Source organism: Lolium perenne, chromosome 3 (genome assembly GCF_019359855.2).
Source record: "Lolium perenne isolate Kyuss_39 chromosome 3, Kyuss_2.0, whole genome shotgun sequence".
Taxonomy (NCBI): domain Eukaryota; kingdom Viridiplantae; phylum Streptophyta; class Magnoliopsida; order Poales; family Poaceae; genus Lolium; species Lolium perenne.
Window position 1 is genome coordinate 201,985,107 of NC_067246.2, and position 17,642 is coordinate 202,002,748.

The 17,642-nt window shown below is 42.7% G+C and overlaps 1 protein-coding gene across 19 annotated transcripts; it reads right to left on the minus strand.

Annotated features, from left to right (window-relative positions):
- Positions 1-3,067: 3,067 nt before the first annotated feature.
- Positions 3,068-13,403, minus strand: LOC127343113 (uncharacterized). Of its 19 annotated transcripts, none has more exons than XM_051369207.2 (14): positions 13,092-13,403; positions 12,839-13,006; positions 12,039-12,334; positions 11,838-11,956; positions 10,834-11,090; positions 10,403-10,422; positions 9,576-9,635; positions 9,398-9,462; positions 5,312-7,641; positions 5,084-5,204; positions 4,842-4,942; positions 4,631-4,702; positions 4,399-4,531; positions 3,068-3,516 (listed from the first exon to the last, which is right to left on the minus strand). In XM_051369207.2, exons 1-7 carry the CDS (start codon positions 13,387-13,389, stop codon positions 9,609-9,611), a joined length of 1,185 nt encoding a protein of 394 aa, XP_051225167.1. In that variant the 5' UTR covers positions 13,390-13,403; the 3' UTR covers positions 3,068-3,516; positions 4,399-4,531; positions 4,631-4,702; positions 4,842-4,942; positions 5,084-5,204; positions 5,312-7,641; positions 9,398-9,462; positions 9,576-9,608. The 19 variants fall into 19 exon arrangements, with proteins under 19 accessions (XP_051225167.1, XP_051225165.1, XP_051225164.1 ...); XM_051369205.2 differs by having other exon boundaries at positions 10,350-10,422; XM_051369204.2 differs by lacking the exons at positions 9,398-9,462; positions 9,576-9,635; positions 10,403-10,422 and having other exon boundaries at positions 5,312-5,364; positions 6,196-6,256; positions 7,122-7,641.
- Between the last annotated feature and the right edge of the window lie 4,239 nt (positions 13,404-17,642).

Consider the following 17,642-nt stretch of genomic DNA (forward strand, 5'->3'; position numbering starts at 1 on the left):
CACTTACCAACTCGAGGGCGAGCATGAGTTAAGCTTGGGGATGCTTGGTACGTCTCAAACGTATCTATAATTTTTTAATGTTACATGCTTGTTTTACACCAATTCATATATGATTTGCTTACACTTTGTTGCACTTTTACATGATTTCCTGCACTAACCTATTAACAAGATGCCACAGTGCAAGTTCCCCTGTTTTCTGATATTTTTGTATTTCAGAAAAGTTGTACAGGAAATATTCTCGAAATTGGATGAAACAAAATCCGAAATCAATATTTTATAGAAACAAATACGAAGTCTAGAGGGGGGTCGAAGAGGCGCAGCAGGGCGGCCAGATCCGCCCTAGGCGCGACTTGGACCTGGCCCGCACCTAGGGGTGGTCTGGGCCCACCAGGCGCCCCACCGACCTAAATCCTCCGCCTATTTATACATCTTCTCGGGAAAACTCTAGATACCCGAGCCTTCATCCATGAAAAGTTCTGTCGCGGCCGCCATCGTAGAACCCATCTCGGGGGGTTCTAAAGCTCTTCCCGGCACACTGCCGGAGGGGGAAATCATCGCCGGAGGCATCTACATCGCCATGTCCGCCTTCGAAGTGATGCATGAGTAGTTCATCCCTGAACTATGGGTCCATAGCAGTAGCTAGATGGTTGTCTTCTCCACTTTGTGCTTAATGTATCGATCTTGTGAGCTGCCCTACATGATCAATATCATCTTTATGTAATCCTATATGTTTGGTTTGCTGGGATTCGATGAATATTGTATACTATGTTGAGATTGATTATATATTCATGTCATATATTATTTGTGATCTTGCATGCTCTGTGTTGCTAATAGAAACTATGGCCAAGTGGACACTTGTGACTTTGATCAAGAGGGGGTATTTATGCTCGATAGTAGGTTCATGCCTCTAGTTTTCTGGGAGAGTGACTTTATAACTTCTTAGATTGTAGATGTGATGTTGCTACTAGGGAGAAAACAATAATGTTTTATCCGAGGGTAATTCTATTATTTACTTTACACACATTGCTTAATGCGATAGTCTATTGCTTGCAACTTTATACTTAAAAGGGTGCGAACGCTAACATGAAGGTGGATTATTAGTCATAGACGCATGTGGATTACGGTCTATGTATTATGTTGTACTACCCATATCAAATCTCATAGTAATCATCTTGTCATGTATTGATCGATATTCTGTCAATTGCCCAGCTGTAATTTGTTCACCCAACATGTTATTTCTTTATGGAGAGACACCTCTAGTGAGCTGTGGACCCGGTCCTATTTCCTGTACTGATAAATTCAATTGCAATCATGTTCTGTTTACTTTCTGCAACCATCTCCTTCCATTCGATACGTCTAATGCTTTGTGTTCAGCAAACCGGTGAGATTGACAACCTCACTGTAAGTTGGGGCAAAGTACCTTGATTGTGTTGTGTGCAGGTTACACATTGTTGCTGACGCCGGTAGTGCGTCTTGCCACTAGTCAGCCAGCAACACCTTCAGAAGTCACGCCTTTCTCCTACTGGTCGATTAAACCTTTGTTTCGTACTAAGGGAAAACTTGTTGTTGTGTTCATCACACCTTCCTCTTGGGGTTACCCAACAGTGTGAAGTCGGCGTAACGATAAGCACCATTACAGGCGCACCCAAAAAGTGGTGCGCCAGCGGTAAATAGCATCGGCGTACCATATATGTGTCGCGCTGACAGTAATCCTTACGGCTATAGGCGTTTTCCTAGTAGTGCCCCCCTTGTCGGGCATTGCTGGGCGAATCCTGTCCTGCGCCGCCGGTGGCAGGGCCCCTTCTCCCCCTCGCACAATCGTGGTGGCACGGGTTGCCACGGTCGAAGAGGGCCCAACGCAAGCGTAGGGTGCGGCGGCGCGACCATTTCGCTGGTGGCATGCTGTTTTTCGTGGCGGTTTTCCGCGTGCTCGTGGCGATTGCGGAGGTTCTTCTGCTCGGGTATGATGCGGGTAGCGTGACCTCGAGGGCGGCATGGCTGGGGCGGCGCATGCGCTGCCCGACACGGCAGGGCTTGGCTGGCCATGTCGTTGCATCCGACCGGTGCATTGAAGTCTCCTGCGACGACGTTGGGCATGGCGGATCCAGATCTGGCAGCCCCTCGTGCGGGCTCGGGCTCGGGCCCCGTGACATGGGTATACCCTTCGGGTACCCATTATTGGTATACCTGGATCGGCTCGGCCCAATACGGAGAAGGCCCAACAAGGCAACCCGAAGAAGTAGTCGACTAGGACTCTTGTAAAACCCTAGGCTGGTTGCATATATAAAGCTAGCCAGGGCACCCGATAGAAAGAGGCCAACAGATAGACAAGAGATAGACACCATAGCTCCGCTATGGCGGCACCCTGTAAGCACATCTATGATCATATACTGGATTGCTAGCAGCACGTAGGGATCCTCCACCGAGGGGACCTGAAGCTGGGTACGTCGTGTGCCTAATCTCGCTCCCGGAATCTCCATCGTCGCTCTCTCCCGAAACCCTAGTCTACAATACGTAGGCATTGGCGAGGTGATCTCTCGTCAATTGGCGCCATCTGTGGGGATTGCGACAGCTGGATTTCGTTATCCGGGCGGAATCCGTCATCATAAATAATCTTCAGAATTTCGAGTTCCTCAGTAGCGCCATCAGCAGCTTCATCGAGAGATCGGAAAATCCGAATCTCCTGCTTATCTAAATTCACACCGGAAGGACGAAAGCAACAACCCAAGTCGATTCAGTTTTGGGCAGCCTTCGCGTGATTTGTTTATCGGCAAAGATGGCTTGCATCCGCGTGCTGGCATGTACGTAAAGACTTCAGAGCAGAAGAATCAATCCAATACAATCAAGTACTAAGTGCACTAGATTTAGATGTGCGCCTTGGCGCACGACCCCGTAGAGTCCGCACCGATTTAAATTTTTATATTGATAATGAAAACCCAGTGTAAATTATTGAGAGTGAAAGGAACTGCAAATAAATCAATGAGGAGTTCAATAGATGGAACAGAAAAATAACTGACAACAGATTGGAAATAGTCGCGTAGATGTTGACAAACAACAGCTTGGAAGATAGTCAAATAGATGCTGAAATTTCAAGGATCTATAGGTATTCTATATATAGAGTAAATAAAAGCAACATGAATAAAAATAGTTACTCTATAGGTATCCATGCTAGGACAACTGGGTTGCAGTTGCAACAAGATATGTTTTGTGTCATTACTAAAATACCAGATTAAGATTACACTGTCAATAGATCTCAATAGAAAACAACAATCCTATAGGCAATATCCAAATAAATTGATTAATGCCCACCGTGTCATGCCACTCCATCTTAGTCGACCATGCAAGAAATGTGTCTCTAGTCTCTAGACACCCAGCCACCACAAGACACTTTCAGTGAGAAAAAAAATACCCTGTTAGCACATCCTACTTATTCCATGAATGTCCATATGCTCAGGGACTTCATTCACTATGAAACTGGAACAACTGAAGCGGACCAAAAACATCGTTTCATCAATGCTACATAACAATACATTCATGTGTTAGTTAAATAGTAAAACATGTCATATCAGGGCAGGGCAACTTTCAGCCAGTAGAGATGCATCAGCTTTGATACATAAAATATTTTCTCAAAGTTTTGTGCAACACATAAATCATATGATCGAGATGAAGTTACAGAGGATTATGGAGTAATATATTTAAAAAGAACAAGTCAAGGACTTGACCAGCATATCATTATAATAACTTAAGTACTTCGCAACAAAATCACCAAAGAATAGGACGGTGCCGGTAAGGGGTGTGACTATGGAGATACAAGTATTCTGCTAAAGCATTTCCATATACAAAATAATTTTTTCACAAATAGCAAAATAAACAACTGAACAAGGAGCACAAGATCAGCTGAAAAGGTTAAAAATTGAAGAGCGTCCACAAGAAGCAATTGCCAAGTATTACTTGACAACTTTGATATGGGAACATAACGAACTAATGTTGATTAGAAAATGGCTAATAATATTCGCCAAGACAATAGTTATTTCTGAACAGATTAGTGCGGAATCATGAAATCTAAACTGAAATTCTAATTGAACCTGGCTACCAGAAGGGCAGCTAGCATTTTTTAATAGGGATGTGAATAGATTTCAATGTGCGCCTTGGCGCACGATCCCATAAAATTTGGGCCGATTTACATTTTGTAAAACGACGATAGAAGATCGAAAAATGGTAATACGTTTTGTACTGGTTTATTTTCAAACGCATCAAGAGAACAAAGTCTAAATGATCTATAGATAGACCCTGAGAGGTAATTCTAGTTCTAAAAAGCTAGCATCCAAAACCTTTGGGATAATTAAGGGAATTTGCAGATTATGCTTAAGCCTATCCAAAATTGTCTCCTTACATTACCTATAAAGTATCCCGATCCGTTGCTTCTACGTCTTCAGAAGCGGCAATTTCAGCCTGATGAAAGGCATATAAAAATGAGAAAAATTAACGTGTGAAACCGTTCCAGATGCCGGACACCTATTAGACAACTTTCCTGAAAAGTAATTCACGTAACAATTAACGTTAGGTCCAAGTTGACGGTAAGCAATATAGAGTTGGCATCATTTTAACATAAACCTCGGTTCGTACTCACCTAACGGGGAATCAACTGATGTTTTTCTTGCCATCGGCATCAGGCACATCTTCGACAGGGTTTGTTCCATATCTGCAAGTATATCTTTTGTCAAGTCATGTTGAACAAATGCAAAACTGATCGGTGCCCGTGAAGTTCACTTCAATTCATAGTTTGTACAACAACGATGAAAAACAGGTGAGAAAATGATAATATGTTATTGGCTCGGTACCTTAGCGGACCAAATCTGATAGTCGAAATTCTATGATAGCCTAGAGCACTCATGATCACAAGACAACCATGCGAAGATAGATATATATGATCCATAGTAAGCTGAGATGGATAATAATATTAATGAACCAGTAAGTAACGTATCAATGTGGCCAAGAAATCCATGGCAAAGATGTAGATCAATGTCACACAATAGTTCTTGATCCAAGGAAAACATTACGGCCAGAATATCAAGCCTTTCACCTAAAAGTAGCAAACTCTTGTACAAAGCACAATCAACTCATGATCCTCTCTCTACTTGATCAGAGCGTCGTCATCATCAGGTAGTGGCTGCGTTGTTCCGATAGCAAGCACATCGTCGTGCCTGCAAACATCGTATAAAAAACAACCAGCAATCCAGTCATTCACCTATTTCAAATAAGAGGAGCATGTGTGGTAGTAGAATGATAGGAAAAATAGGACAACACTTACTGTTGCTGCGTAGATAGGTTGAAGGACACTGCCGGGGGTTTGAGAGTCACAGGCTTCAACAAAGTGTTGGCATCAGTAAAATCATCAAATACAAATAATAATTAATATAAATAGCCGTAGATACTGCAACAATTAATTAAAAAGAACAAACAGTCAGAGATGAATTAACCATGGATACTGCAAAATCAGTTCCAAAGAACAATCAGCCAGAAATTATAACGGATACCAGTATGCATCATCAAGTAGCAACAACCAAAGAAAAGCACACTGAGCATTTTACTAACTTTCAGATAAAGAAAATGGATCAGGCGTACAGTACCCAAGGAACTACAAATACTTACTCATCTAAGGTAACAATTACAAGTTAACTAATGCATCTACCTATTGAGACTATATAACTCATTCGTATGTAGAAACATTAACTAAGATTTCACCGTGTTTTCAGAATAATTAACACCCTATGAAGAACAAATAATAATTATGCAAAGGAAAGCATTACAACTTAACCAAGACCTCGAGCTATTGTGACAACAGAACACTCACGCACAAACATTAGCTGAAATTCATTGCCTTTTCAGAATAAGCAACACATCACACTTGCCAATAAAAGAGTGTTTGTATCAAGAAGTTGCATAAGTCACTTTTCCTAACAACAATGTACTGCACACCAAGACCTACCTATGCACTAACAAACATACCTTTACACAGAAAATTATGGCCACCCTGATATTATTTTAGTAGTATCTTAGGATGAAATAAATATTTGTTTTTCTAGTAGTACTCAAAAAATCTTAGTGTTGCACAGAATAGCAAGTTCAATTCAAGCACCAACATAGTACGGGCGACGATTTCGGAAGTATACATAGTGTGAAAGATAATAGAACCTGAATAAGGTCAGTTAGCATCAGCTAGAAGAAGGCAAAAGATGTGATCTCCACATTGTACCTGAACCAATGAATGATGCATATAATTTCTGAAGTTAATGTTCTTGAATTTACACTTGAAAATAGAGTAATCAGTGGAGAGACAAAGATAAAACCAATGAATGATGCACATAGAGTAATCAGAACAAAAACAATATAAAACCATGTTGATGAAAAGCAGAGTAGAAAATAGAAAACAGCAAAGCTGAAAGTGTTTGAACTGTTCTCGTTGCAGGACTTTATCTTATTGATACATTACAAAAAAAACTTCATTCAAATCGCCTGATTCCTCTTTACCCAAGAAGCATGTGCTCGAGATAATCGAGCACAGGCTTTTCTAGTCAAAACATATCTTGTCTAAAACAGTTTTACAAATATTCAAACATGCATGATTTTGATATAAACAGATATAGTTTCTTTTTCTGAACATTTTGTTATCTTCTTTGCATTTTTCTGATTATATATGAATTAGTTATGGTTTTCACAAGCATAGTTTAGGTGCAGCTATGAAATCTGCATGGGTAATGGAGTAACTTCTGTAGTTTTTTTGAAACTTAGTAAATTCTGTAGTTGATATTATTATATTTCTGTACTATAAGAGAAAAAAGAACCAACATATATAGCAATAGTTAGTCTCCTTATGTGAAGTCTGAAAGCTATTTTCTGATTCCCATGATAGAAATTCAATTTAAGATATCAACTCCCTATGCATCTGGAATAAATAGGAAATATAATAAGGAAACCTATAGCTTAAAGTTAGTTTCAGGTGGTAAACTTGCTCTCAAATCCAAAAAAAAAAATATGCTGGAAAATGAATACATGGGAAAGATAATGAAGAAAACAATGGCTATGAACTGAATGTGAGCATAAGAAGTGCATATACATACCATCAAGTCTTTTTCTCTTGATGATACTGTGATATATTATAAATCCATATAACACGTATTCATGAGCTGAAATAACAGCAACCTTACGTAAAATGCAATCTAAGGTTAGGCAACAAATAACAACCATTATCGTTGTCCAAATCTATCACCTCATCTGGCAATCTTATTGCAAGAATTAAGAAACTTTGTAAACACTAATTAGTATCATTTACATGCAGATGGGAAACTAAAAACTAAAGAGCAGCAATGTAGCTATTCTTTATCCAGATTCTTCACCCCCAGACAATATAGGCACTTATATTTAATTACACGTGTATTACTTCCAGCTATTCTTTATCCAGATTCTGTAGGACATTATTATCAACTATGAACCTTAGATAGCTGTGAATGATGTTGGTCTGACGTAACTTCAGACAAAAAGTTAAAATTTAACCCTTAAACCTCAGGCTGACACATTGACGGAATCCAAGTTGTTCAGGTTGCATTAGGAAGAAGCCAGAACTGATGATTTGGTTATGCCCTGCAAAATAACAATGTAATCAAAGAAATGACTTTCTAGTCATTACTCAATAAGATACAAATCCAAAATTATTTTCACTTACAGAAATATCAAAGAAATATAGCCTTGTTCTATGCTAGACCGACAACTCGAGTTACTCTCGTTTAGGGCAAAATTTCAGGAAAAACGAAATTCATGAGTAAACAACAGAGCAATATAAGATTTGGTTAATCTCTCCCTTACAGGATTTTTGTCAAACACCTTGTAGGCATAGATAAACTAAAATCTGCACAAACAAAGATGACGATATGTGGGAGATTGGAGAGAGAAAATTCGAGGCGTTGATATATTTCTATGTTACCACCAATAACAATTTTTCACTATTTTCTTTTTAGTCCGCACCTTATGCTCTAACATATTAGAAAGCGAGTGACCAACACATTTGTAAGCAAATACACACCGCCAAAATTTATTAGTCCTGATATTTTAATTATAGGGACAAATTCGGTAGCAAATACTCCAGTCACAAATTTGATATCATGAACATACGCATCAGATACATACATGGAGCAAAAATAGGAAAATATATTGAAAGATGTACTTATAGATGGTTCCGAAATAACAATGGCTAAATACTTAAAGAGGTTCCATTCAGGTTCACATCAGGCCAGTCCTGGAATAGTGTTCTGTGCATGGATGGATCCCTAACTTTTTTTGGCATCCTATGCAAAAAACCACATCTATATCAAATCACATGAATTCTCAATCTATGTAAAAAGCATGGAAGCTTGGAGAACAATTAAGGTGTTCTCGCCTTCGCACTCAAACATTTTGTGAAACACTATGTTAAAATTTTATACAAATCAGTGGTAAGTAATGAACAAATAAGCGAATGTAAAAAATGTAGGAAAATATAATACACAAAGACTCCCTTTACATATTGTATCTTTTTGTTCTCCAATTTTGTTTACATGCTCTCTATACGTTCTCCAAAAGCAGACATAAAAATGATAATTATCTGTGAGCATGAAAATACACATCACTATCAATCACCAATAAGCCACTATAATGTTACAAAAATATATTTTTATGAAAATAGTGTTTGTCCAAAGCAGCAACCCAAGTGTGGAGCATGCATAATTATCTGGTTCAATTTACCGGATAAATAGAAGTGTTTATCTATGGAGATCGTCTACAACACTCAAACTTTTAATTATAAGCCCAGTGGTTCGATTGTTATGCCTCATAATTTATATTTTTGTGTTAACTCTGTGCATGCTTAATAACGAACAAAGAATATACCATAGCTAATTCTCAGGAAGTAGTGCACAACAACTCAAACACAATCACATCAATACTTTTCTAATTCTGTGTTCAGACAATTCTTCAATCGGATGTTAAAGAACAAAACATAGCTTAATCCAACTATACTGAATCTCTCAAACTCATGTCAATTATTTGAAGATAGAAACCTGGAACATTATAGTAACTTTTCATAGATAATTGTAGCGTTATAACAATTTTTATAGCACTGAACATTAAATAGCAAAGCATTGTGAACACAATAGATGTACTAAACTGAACTGTACATCGTAGTGGATACAAGCAGGAAAGATGGATGGGAAGATTACGCTAATACTAAGAGGCATATAATCAGATGTGCGCGAATTAACCGACAAACCAGCGATCATAATGTAAGCATTACACATGCATATAAGCTGAAATACCATGACGGTTTGCATGCCAAAAAAATCACCGCATTCCCTCACTGTCTCACCTGAAATGTACTTGACTGAAATGAATGTCCAGCTTAAGCCAATACGGATTGATGAGAAATGTGAACTGCAGGAAAAATCTACACTATCAGAAAGGAAAATTTTGAGATATATGCAGCCGCAAATACTCAAGAAATTTGCTTGATGCGTATAGGAGGAGACATGAGACAAATTTCTTACCTTAACTTGGACCAAGTTACTCGACATCAGAAGCTATAGCTTACGTAAATAAATACTTTGCTGCATACAAAAATAAGAAATAAGATATCATGTCGCATAGTCAAAAGTGGAAAATCACATGTGATTTCATGCTTAAAAGCGGATAAAGTTCTTGTAAGTTGTAATAGGACCTATGATGTATCTGCTGATCACAACACTCACAAAAAAAATTAGGTAACATGGACAATCTCTCGGAAAGAAATACTGAAGCAATAAGCCCCTTTGATTAAAAGTTCGTGTTAGCTTCTGAAATTAGCTAACTGAGATGTCATCGATCAACTTCCCAAATAAAAGAGCTAACCGTTTTACCGCTTCAAAATCATATGACCATGAACAAAGCAGAATCCAAAATTCTAGCGTTGATCTTGGTAAGATGCTCAGAAACAACAAAATAAGTGCTTGGACACGACAACTAAGTATCCAAGCCTCACGGGACATAACATATAATTTCAACGTGTGTATTTTAGAACCTAGACACACGCATCATCTGACAGAGTGACAATCACAAGATGCAGCAATAACTGAAAGCTGAAATCATGAGGGCTAAGATGGATTGCTCATTTGTTCATGTAGGATGTATCTGCTACCATACAAAATGATTGAGCTAGATGCCCACAAACTTTGTAAACTTGCTATGTGATGAATCGTCATAATTGTGGTACCAGCTTTGAAGTGCCAAGAAGAAATCACCAAAGGAAAATAGAAAAAAATAAATACTTCATGGCTAGGATATACCTTCAGATCAACACTACTATGACATGGCAGTTGCTTGTTCTCTGATACTCTACCTCCTTATTGTTTGAGTCCTCTGCAAACACATTAAAACCAATCATGTGATGTGACCATACATAGAAATTACTATAACTGTGTGCAACAAAAATTCAGTTCTGGACTGTAAAATGAATTGACAGAAGAGACCAACCATCCAACTAAATTTCACAATTAGATGCTCGATGAAAAGCCTGGGACATATTCTACAACTTACATTTAGAGACTACTTCAAAAAGCAAGCCTTTCTCATTACACAAGTTCCCAGAAATAAATGTAATATAAATAATTATAAGCAAGAAAGGAGCAGGTACAATATAGCAAGCCTTTCTCGTTACACAAGATACCAAATACAATACGCCACTTCCAGCCGTATAACACAACCACGTGAACTAAAAAAACCCAACCGACAACCTCGCCAAGGAATTAGCGTGTGCAAAGAAAGGTGTACCTATGTACTGATGGGGGATGTGGTAGCAAGCTGCAGGACTGCAAGTCTCTGGCCCTGTTGGTCCTAGCACAGAACTCCTCAACGCCCTGGTCTTGATCAGGGACTCCACACCATGAAGGTACCACGGAAACTCTCGATTAGGTTTTGCACACAATGCCCAATAATAATAAGTTGAAGAAACCCAAGGAACACGGGAGGACTGCAAGAGTATTTTTCTTTGAAGAAAGAAAAATCCTGACTTGCACTGCAGTCCAGACCTGAAAAAGTTATAAGCATTCCATGTAAAACATTAAGATTAGGGCCTGCTATACTCTGCAGAACTTGATCTTCTTCCAGAATACACTTGAACCAAAATTAAAGAGAGAAATAACAAACCGATAGGTCAGGGTGTATTTCCTTTTCTTTCTACCTGGGATATGCATACCTGAAGTCCAAAGAACAGATAAAAACAAAGATTCAACACAAAGGGTGGGAGGAGAAGTACACTTAATTGAAAAGCAGTAACACCAAAGGAACCTCATTCTCGTGAGCTCTACTGTTTCTTGATCAAAACATCCGTGTGTACAACTTGAAAAGGCTTTTCCAAGCTTAATAGACTACATCTGCAATCTTAATAGTATGAACATCCGCAAGATTAAGAACTGAACTTATAGGCTTCTATCCTAACTAATCAAGAGACAAAAACCTTAATAACATGTCACTTTGTTCAGACAACACATACAGATTACTGTAGCTGCACAAGCCTGAACTGAAACCAATTTTATTATGGGAAGTGTAGGTTATTATTGTCAGGCGCGAATAAAGTTTATTTTGTATCCACTCGTTCTCTACCTCCAAATAACTAAAACTCCCTGCAGATTTCGCTGAGTTGATATTTGGTGTTGGCTTTGAAAATAAAGTCCAGTTGGCGCCCGTTGGTTGTTTCCTTCAGGAAAACAATAGGTGATTTATCTACTACTAATATATTAAAGAGACAGCAATGTACAAAATAAGAGGGGAATTACATAAGCTGGCAGTTCAGAAGTAGTGGCAGCGTGGCGGCGTCTTCGGGCAGGGACAGATCAAAGGCCACCAACGCTGCAGCTGCATGTCCAATCCACGCTCCTCCTTCTCCTTCTTCGTCCTGAGAAGATAGAAAGATTGAGACAATGAAGAGAAAAACTGAGAGATGACGCGCTGCAACTACACAAACATCATTTGTTTACCTCCTGTTGAGTACTGTCGCGCTCCTCCCAGCGACGAGACAGCGCGTGACGGCAGTTCGAGCCACTGGCGATGCTGCTCCCACTATCGGCCAACTGTTCAGCCCGGCCACAACATTTCGCAGCAACGAGCTCGACGGCGTGGCGCAGCATGGTCTGTGCTTCTCCTGCCCAGTGCCGCAAAGAAGTAGCTTGGTCTGCCTCCGTCGCTTCACTCCTCTTGCCGCCGTGCACGATGAAGAATGATAGGGCTGGAGGAAGCGGCCCCGAACCAGCTGCCGTATAGGCTTCCATCCTAACTAATCAAGAGACAAAAACCTTAATAACATGTCACTTTGTTCAGACAACACGTACAAATTAGTGTAGTTGCACAAGCCTGAACTGAAACTAATTTTATTATGGGAAGTGTAGGTTCTTATTGTCATGAACGAATAAAGTTTATTTTGTGTCCACTCGAGTTCTCTACCTCTAAATAACTAATACCCCTACAAAAATCCAAAATTAGTTTCACTTACAAAAATATCAGAGAAATATAGCCTTGTTCTATGCTAGACCGACAACTCGAGTTACTCTCATTTAGGGCAAAATTTTAGGAAAAACGAAATTCTTGAGTAAACAACAGAGCAATATAAGATTTGGTTAATCTCTCCCTTAGAGGATTTTTGTCAAACACCTTGTAGGCATAGATAAACTAAAATCTGCACAAACAAAGATGAGGATATGTGGGAGATCGGAGAGAGAAAAGCATGCAAAACAAAGATGATAGGATGTGGGGATTATAGAGAGAGGAGAGAGGGACGGACCTGTAGGTGGGCTGCTGCTTTTCTGCTCCTCTCCACCTAGCGCCACCCCCATAGCCGCCCTTTTCTGCTCCACCTCCGGCCCAGAGCTGCCCCTCACTGCTCCTAGGAGCAATGCGAGCAGGACGGCGGGGAGAGGGAGCAGTGGGGAACATGAGCTTGGAATCCAACCTGGCGAACCAGAGACAGAGTATTATGGCCGGCACGCGGATGGCTAGGAAGACGACGACCTGCAGAAGAGTCTGAAGCTGCTCACCTCGGATTGGTGTCCTCGCCGCCCCGTGCTCCGCCTCTCCGCCGCCGGACCGAAGCTCTGCGGCGCCGCCGACGCCCTCCTGCGCCACGTCGACGCGCGCTTCGAGGGCAAGCCCACCGTCGCGCCGCCCCTGCGTGCGGGATTGGGGGAGAGCGTGGCTCCGCTCGGCCGCCCCGTGGTCCGCCTCTCCGCCGCCGGCCCAGAGCTCTGCAGCACCGCCGACGCCCTCCTGCGCCACGTCGACGCCGTCGCGCCGCCCCTGCGTGCGGGATTGGAGGAGAGCCTGGACTGGGGGCATGCGCGGATTGGGGAGTTAGGCTAGGGTTTGGACCGTGGGCTGCCTATTTTAACCGTCTGACGAAGAGCAATCTCACCCGCAGTCACCGACAGGCGGGCGCGGATGATGGTGGGGCCACTTGCAGCAAGAGGCGGGTAGCACATGGTCATTGTAAGACTTTATATAGTGGGAGGAGAGGCAACAATGAACGGACCAGATACGCCGATGAAATAATCCGACGGTCCACGTGCTCAGGTAGCTGTGAGACCCCCTATGGGGGCATCGTTTATACCTTTAGATAGCTTCCGTTTGAGAAAGCAAAAGAAGAAGAGGACAGCTCACGAGAGTTTCCAAGCCAAGGATAGAAAAAAAAAGGTGGCTCTGCATGCCCTGGGAATCCTTCATAGGATTGAATAGTTGCAATGTATGCGGAACGAATCAGTTAGGCTTGCTACAGCGCAAAGGAAACAACAGCGGCTCGGCTATTACGATGGAAAATGCTTTCAATCAGGCGGAGGCTTGGTTTCTCGCAGCCTCCGGCTCGTGCGCCCTTCGATCCGTCCGATCGGCGCCGCTGACCGCACATGTGAGGCGGGACCCACCACCTACCTTATCTCCTTCCTGGACTCCCCCATCCACTCAATCTAGCGATACGCTATTTTCTCCTTTCTCCTCTAGCCCAGGTCGCAGACAACCATGATGGCCACCATCGCCTCTCCTCTTCCCCTCGCCGGCTCCCGTGCCCAAACCCGCCGCGGCCCTGCAGTTCGCGTCGCCGCGCACCATCGCATCTGGCGCCTCCCCTGCAGCTCGCAACTCTCAGCCTCTCCCGTCGCTGCAAGCTTGCGCCGCCTTGATGCGAGGACGAAAGCTCCGCGACGCTGCTGCAGCACGACGGAGCCGGCGCCGCGAGGGTCGTCGGCGTTGCTGCGAAGCACCTCTATTAAGGGGGTGCTACCTTCCATCAGCTGTGATGCTGCAAGCGGCATCCAGCGGTGCTACCGTCCACCAACGGCGGTGCTACCGCCCATCAATGGCGATGCTCCGAGCGGCACCCGGGTTGCTGCGAGCGACATCTGGATGTGCTACCAGGGGAAGGCGGGGGTGCTCCCTGCCCTTAATAGAGATGCTTCCAGGAGATGGTGGCGATGCTACCGTCTGTCACCGGCGGTGCGCCACGTGAGCTGCAAAGGTCCGTCGCGGGAGCTGCAATGGTCTGCCATGAGAGCTGCAATGGTGCGTCGGCGAAGCTGCAAACAACGGTAGCGACGGCTGCAAGCGAGCAACACTGATGCAGCCGACGGAGGCGACGGTGCTGTCGGCGCGGGCGCTGGTGTGGCCAGCCGGAGTTGATGTGCTGCCGGCAGCACCGCCGCAGCTGCAATGGTCTGCCGGAGCTGCAAAGGCTGGCCACCGGAGTTGCAAATGCCGGTAGCGGCTGCTGCAAGCGAGCTACACTGTTGCTGCCGGCGGGGCGACGATGCGGCCAGCCGGAGTTCGACGTTCTGCCGGCGGCGCCGCCAACCAGCGATGCTACAAATCGCTGGATTGTTGAGCAATCGAGCAGATATAGACGGGATGGGTTCTGGCACCAGCGGCACTCCGCGTGTGGACGGTTGGAGGCGGATTTTTTTTTGTGTGATTTAGGAAGAGGGGCACGTGTCAATCGGAGGACCCGGAGGTTCAGTTGTTTGCAACCTCCGAAGGATCCTCAGCGCTTTCCTATTACGATCCTGGCTATTAGAAAAAGAAGAGAAAGAAGATTGCAATTTTTGTCGGATGCGGACTTGCTATATAATACGGGAAAGAAAATAAAGCAGTCAATGGCCGAAAGATTGATTAGTCTGCGTGAATCAAGTTTGAAGAACAAAAATACCATCCGAGTTCATCTGTGACGAACGTCCGACGCAAAAATACCAGGTACTATACTTCCAATTAATTTTTTACTTGCAAAATTTATTTCGCCAAATATTTTTGGCTCGTACTATTATTTGTGCACAGTTTTTTTGCGCGCTACAATATAACTGCAGATCGGAACAAAGCATCGACTACTCTACTCGGCCAACCGCACCCGCCGTCGTACACCCGTCGTACTGAGCGGTTCGTTTACCATGGACCCAACATCGCGGACCCGATATATTCGGGTGTTCACTTGTTCTCTTCATCGACTACTCCCAGCCAGATGACGCGCGCCTACATCGATTGTGTCCGCCACACGACCTGCTTCCACATCGGCTCCGCCACATCTGGTGTAAAAGCTAAGTGTTCCTCTTCCTCCAAGATTCACTTACCATTTACTTTCGCCATACACAAATACTCGGGGGTTGTGCCATTACAATATTACAGCAAATACACTCAACATTGGGGGCTATGTCATTACTTCGTTACCACAAATATATTCGGTTACTTGGTGAATTTCTTTTCTTCGGCTCTGGATGTATCTTCTCCGGCTCAGTGGAATTATTTTCTTCGGCTCAGTGTCGACTTAGTGGATTTATCTTCTTCGGAACAGTGGATTTATCTTCTCCGGCTTGCTGGATTGTTTCTCTTCGGGTTATTATTGGTTCACTCTTATACAATATTACCCGATGCGTTTCCGGGACAATGGATTCATCTTCTATGGTTATTACTAGAACTATTTTCTTCGGATCAATGGATTCATCTTCTATGATATCAGCGGATTCATCATCTATGATTATTACTGGATTTTTCGGGCCAATGGATTTATCCTCTATGATATCGACGGATTTATCTTCAATATATGCTCTATATTTAATGGCGTAATCTTCGATATGGATTCACTCAAATACTTCATCTGGGATTCATCTTCGTATATTATTGTCTATGGTTTCATCTTAAATAGCTTCACCAAATATGACGCCGCGACTCCATCAACTTATTTCGATGTCACGCCTAACGCTCGGGGGCTCGACAACGATTTCACCTCGGGTCACGACAGCGACACAACAATCATGACATCACCTCAGCAACGCTCGGGGGCTCGGCTATTTCTTCATCAATAATTTCACGGCCTCCACTTTTGCTATTTGGTGGTTTTTACTTTGGCTAGATTTCTTATCTACACTCGAAGACTTCATCATGCATCGACTTTGTCGTGTCCAAAAAGCTAAGTGTTCTTTTATTTTGCACAAAGTTGATTATCGTTTACTTTCGTCGCACCCGACACTTGGGGGCTGTGCGGCATATATTCACTTTACATATCATTGAACCTGAGCATCTGACACCGCATGCGAAAAAGAGAGTCAAGGAAAAGATAGAAAAAGTTTGTTTATTTGTGAAGGAGAAAGCAAAATTCAAAGTATATAAGACAGAACCCGACGAAATTGTCTACAGGGAGAACTCGATGAAATTGTCTTCAAGAAAGAACAGGTCCCAAAGAATTATCTTCAAGGAGGTCCCGAAAAATTATCCTCAAGGAGGTCCCGAAGAATTATCCTCAGGGAGGACCCAAAAAATTATCTTCAAGGAGGTCCCAAAAAATTATCCTCAAGGAGGTCCCGAAGAATTGTCCTCAAAGAGGACCCGAAGAAATTTTCCTGAAGGAGGAACTCGACGAAATTTTCATCAAGGAGGAACCCAAAAAAAAAAGGTGGACAAATCTTCGGGTCCATTGACTCATCATATTGATCCGAGCAAGAGCATCGGTGATGTACCCGACAATATAGAATTACCAATATATTCGGCTGTCTCATCAAGCCCGAGAGAAAAATAGAAGAACCTGCAAAATGGGTCATTGCATCAGCCGAACAAGGCACTTGACAAAATATTCTCAGAGCGCCAAAGTCGCGAATAATCTCTGAATGCCGCAAAACTCTGCGAAGGTAAGACCCCGGGATCCGTCCTGTGTGGCGTGGCATCGCCAAAGATCAAGGCTCGCTGCTACTTTTTTCCACATCAACATATGTGAAGAAATATCCCGGCGTACGCGCTGTGGACCCGATAACATTACTGGAATTCGGATCATGGTAAGTCCTTAAGCGGCACGTGACGAATTACGCCAGGTCCCGAGATCATGTCCAGGGACGTGATGTTGAAGTAGGTTGTGGTGACCCTGCATACCACTGCATGTTGTAGTATGCCAGTCGTTGATATAACATTCACGAAGTACCATTCCACAAATATTACATCCCTCAGAGTAGTACAACAGAACATAGCAGGTCCATAACTCATTCATTTATTATTACAAGCATAAAGTACATATCATCTCGGAGCTCCTCTTGGGTCCTAAGAGGGATACTCCTGGGTTCGAGGCG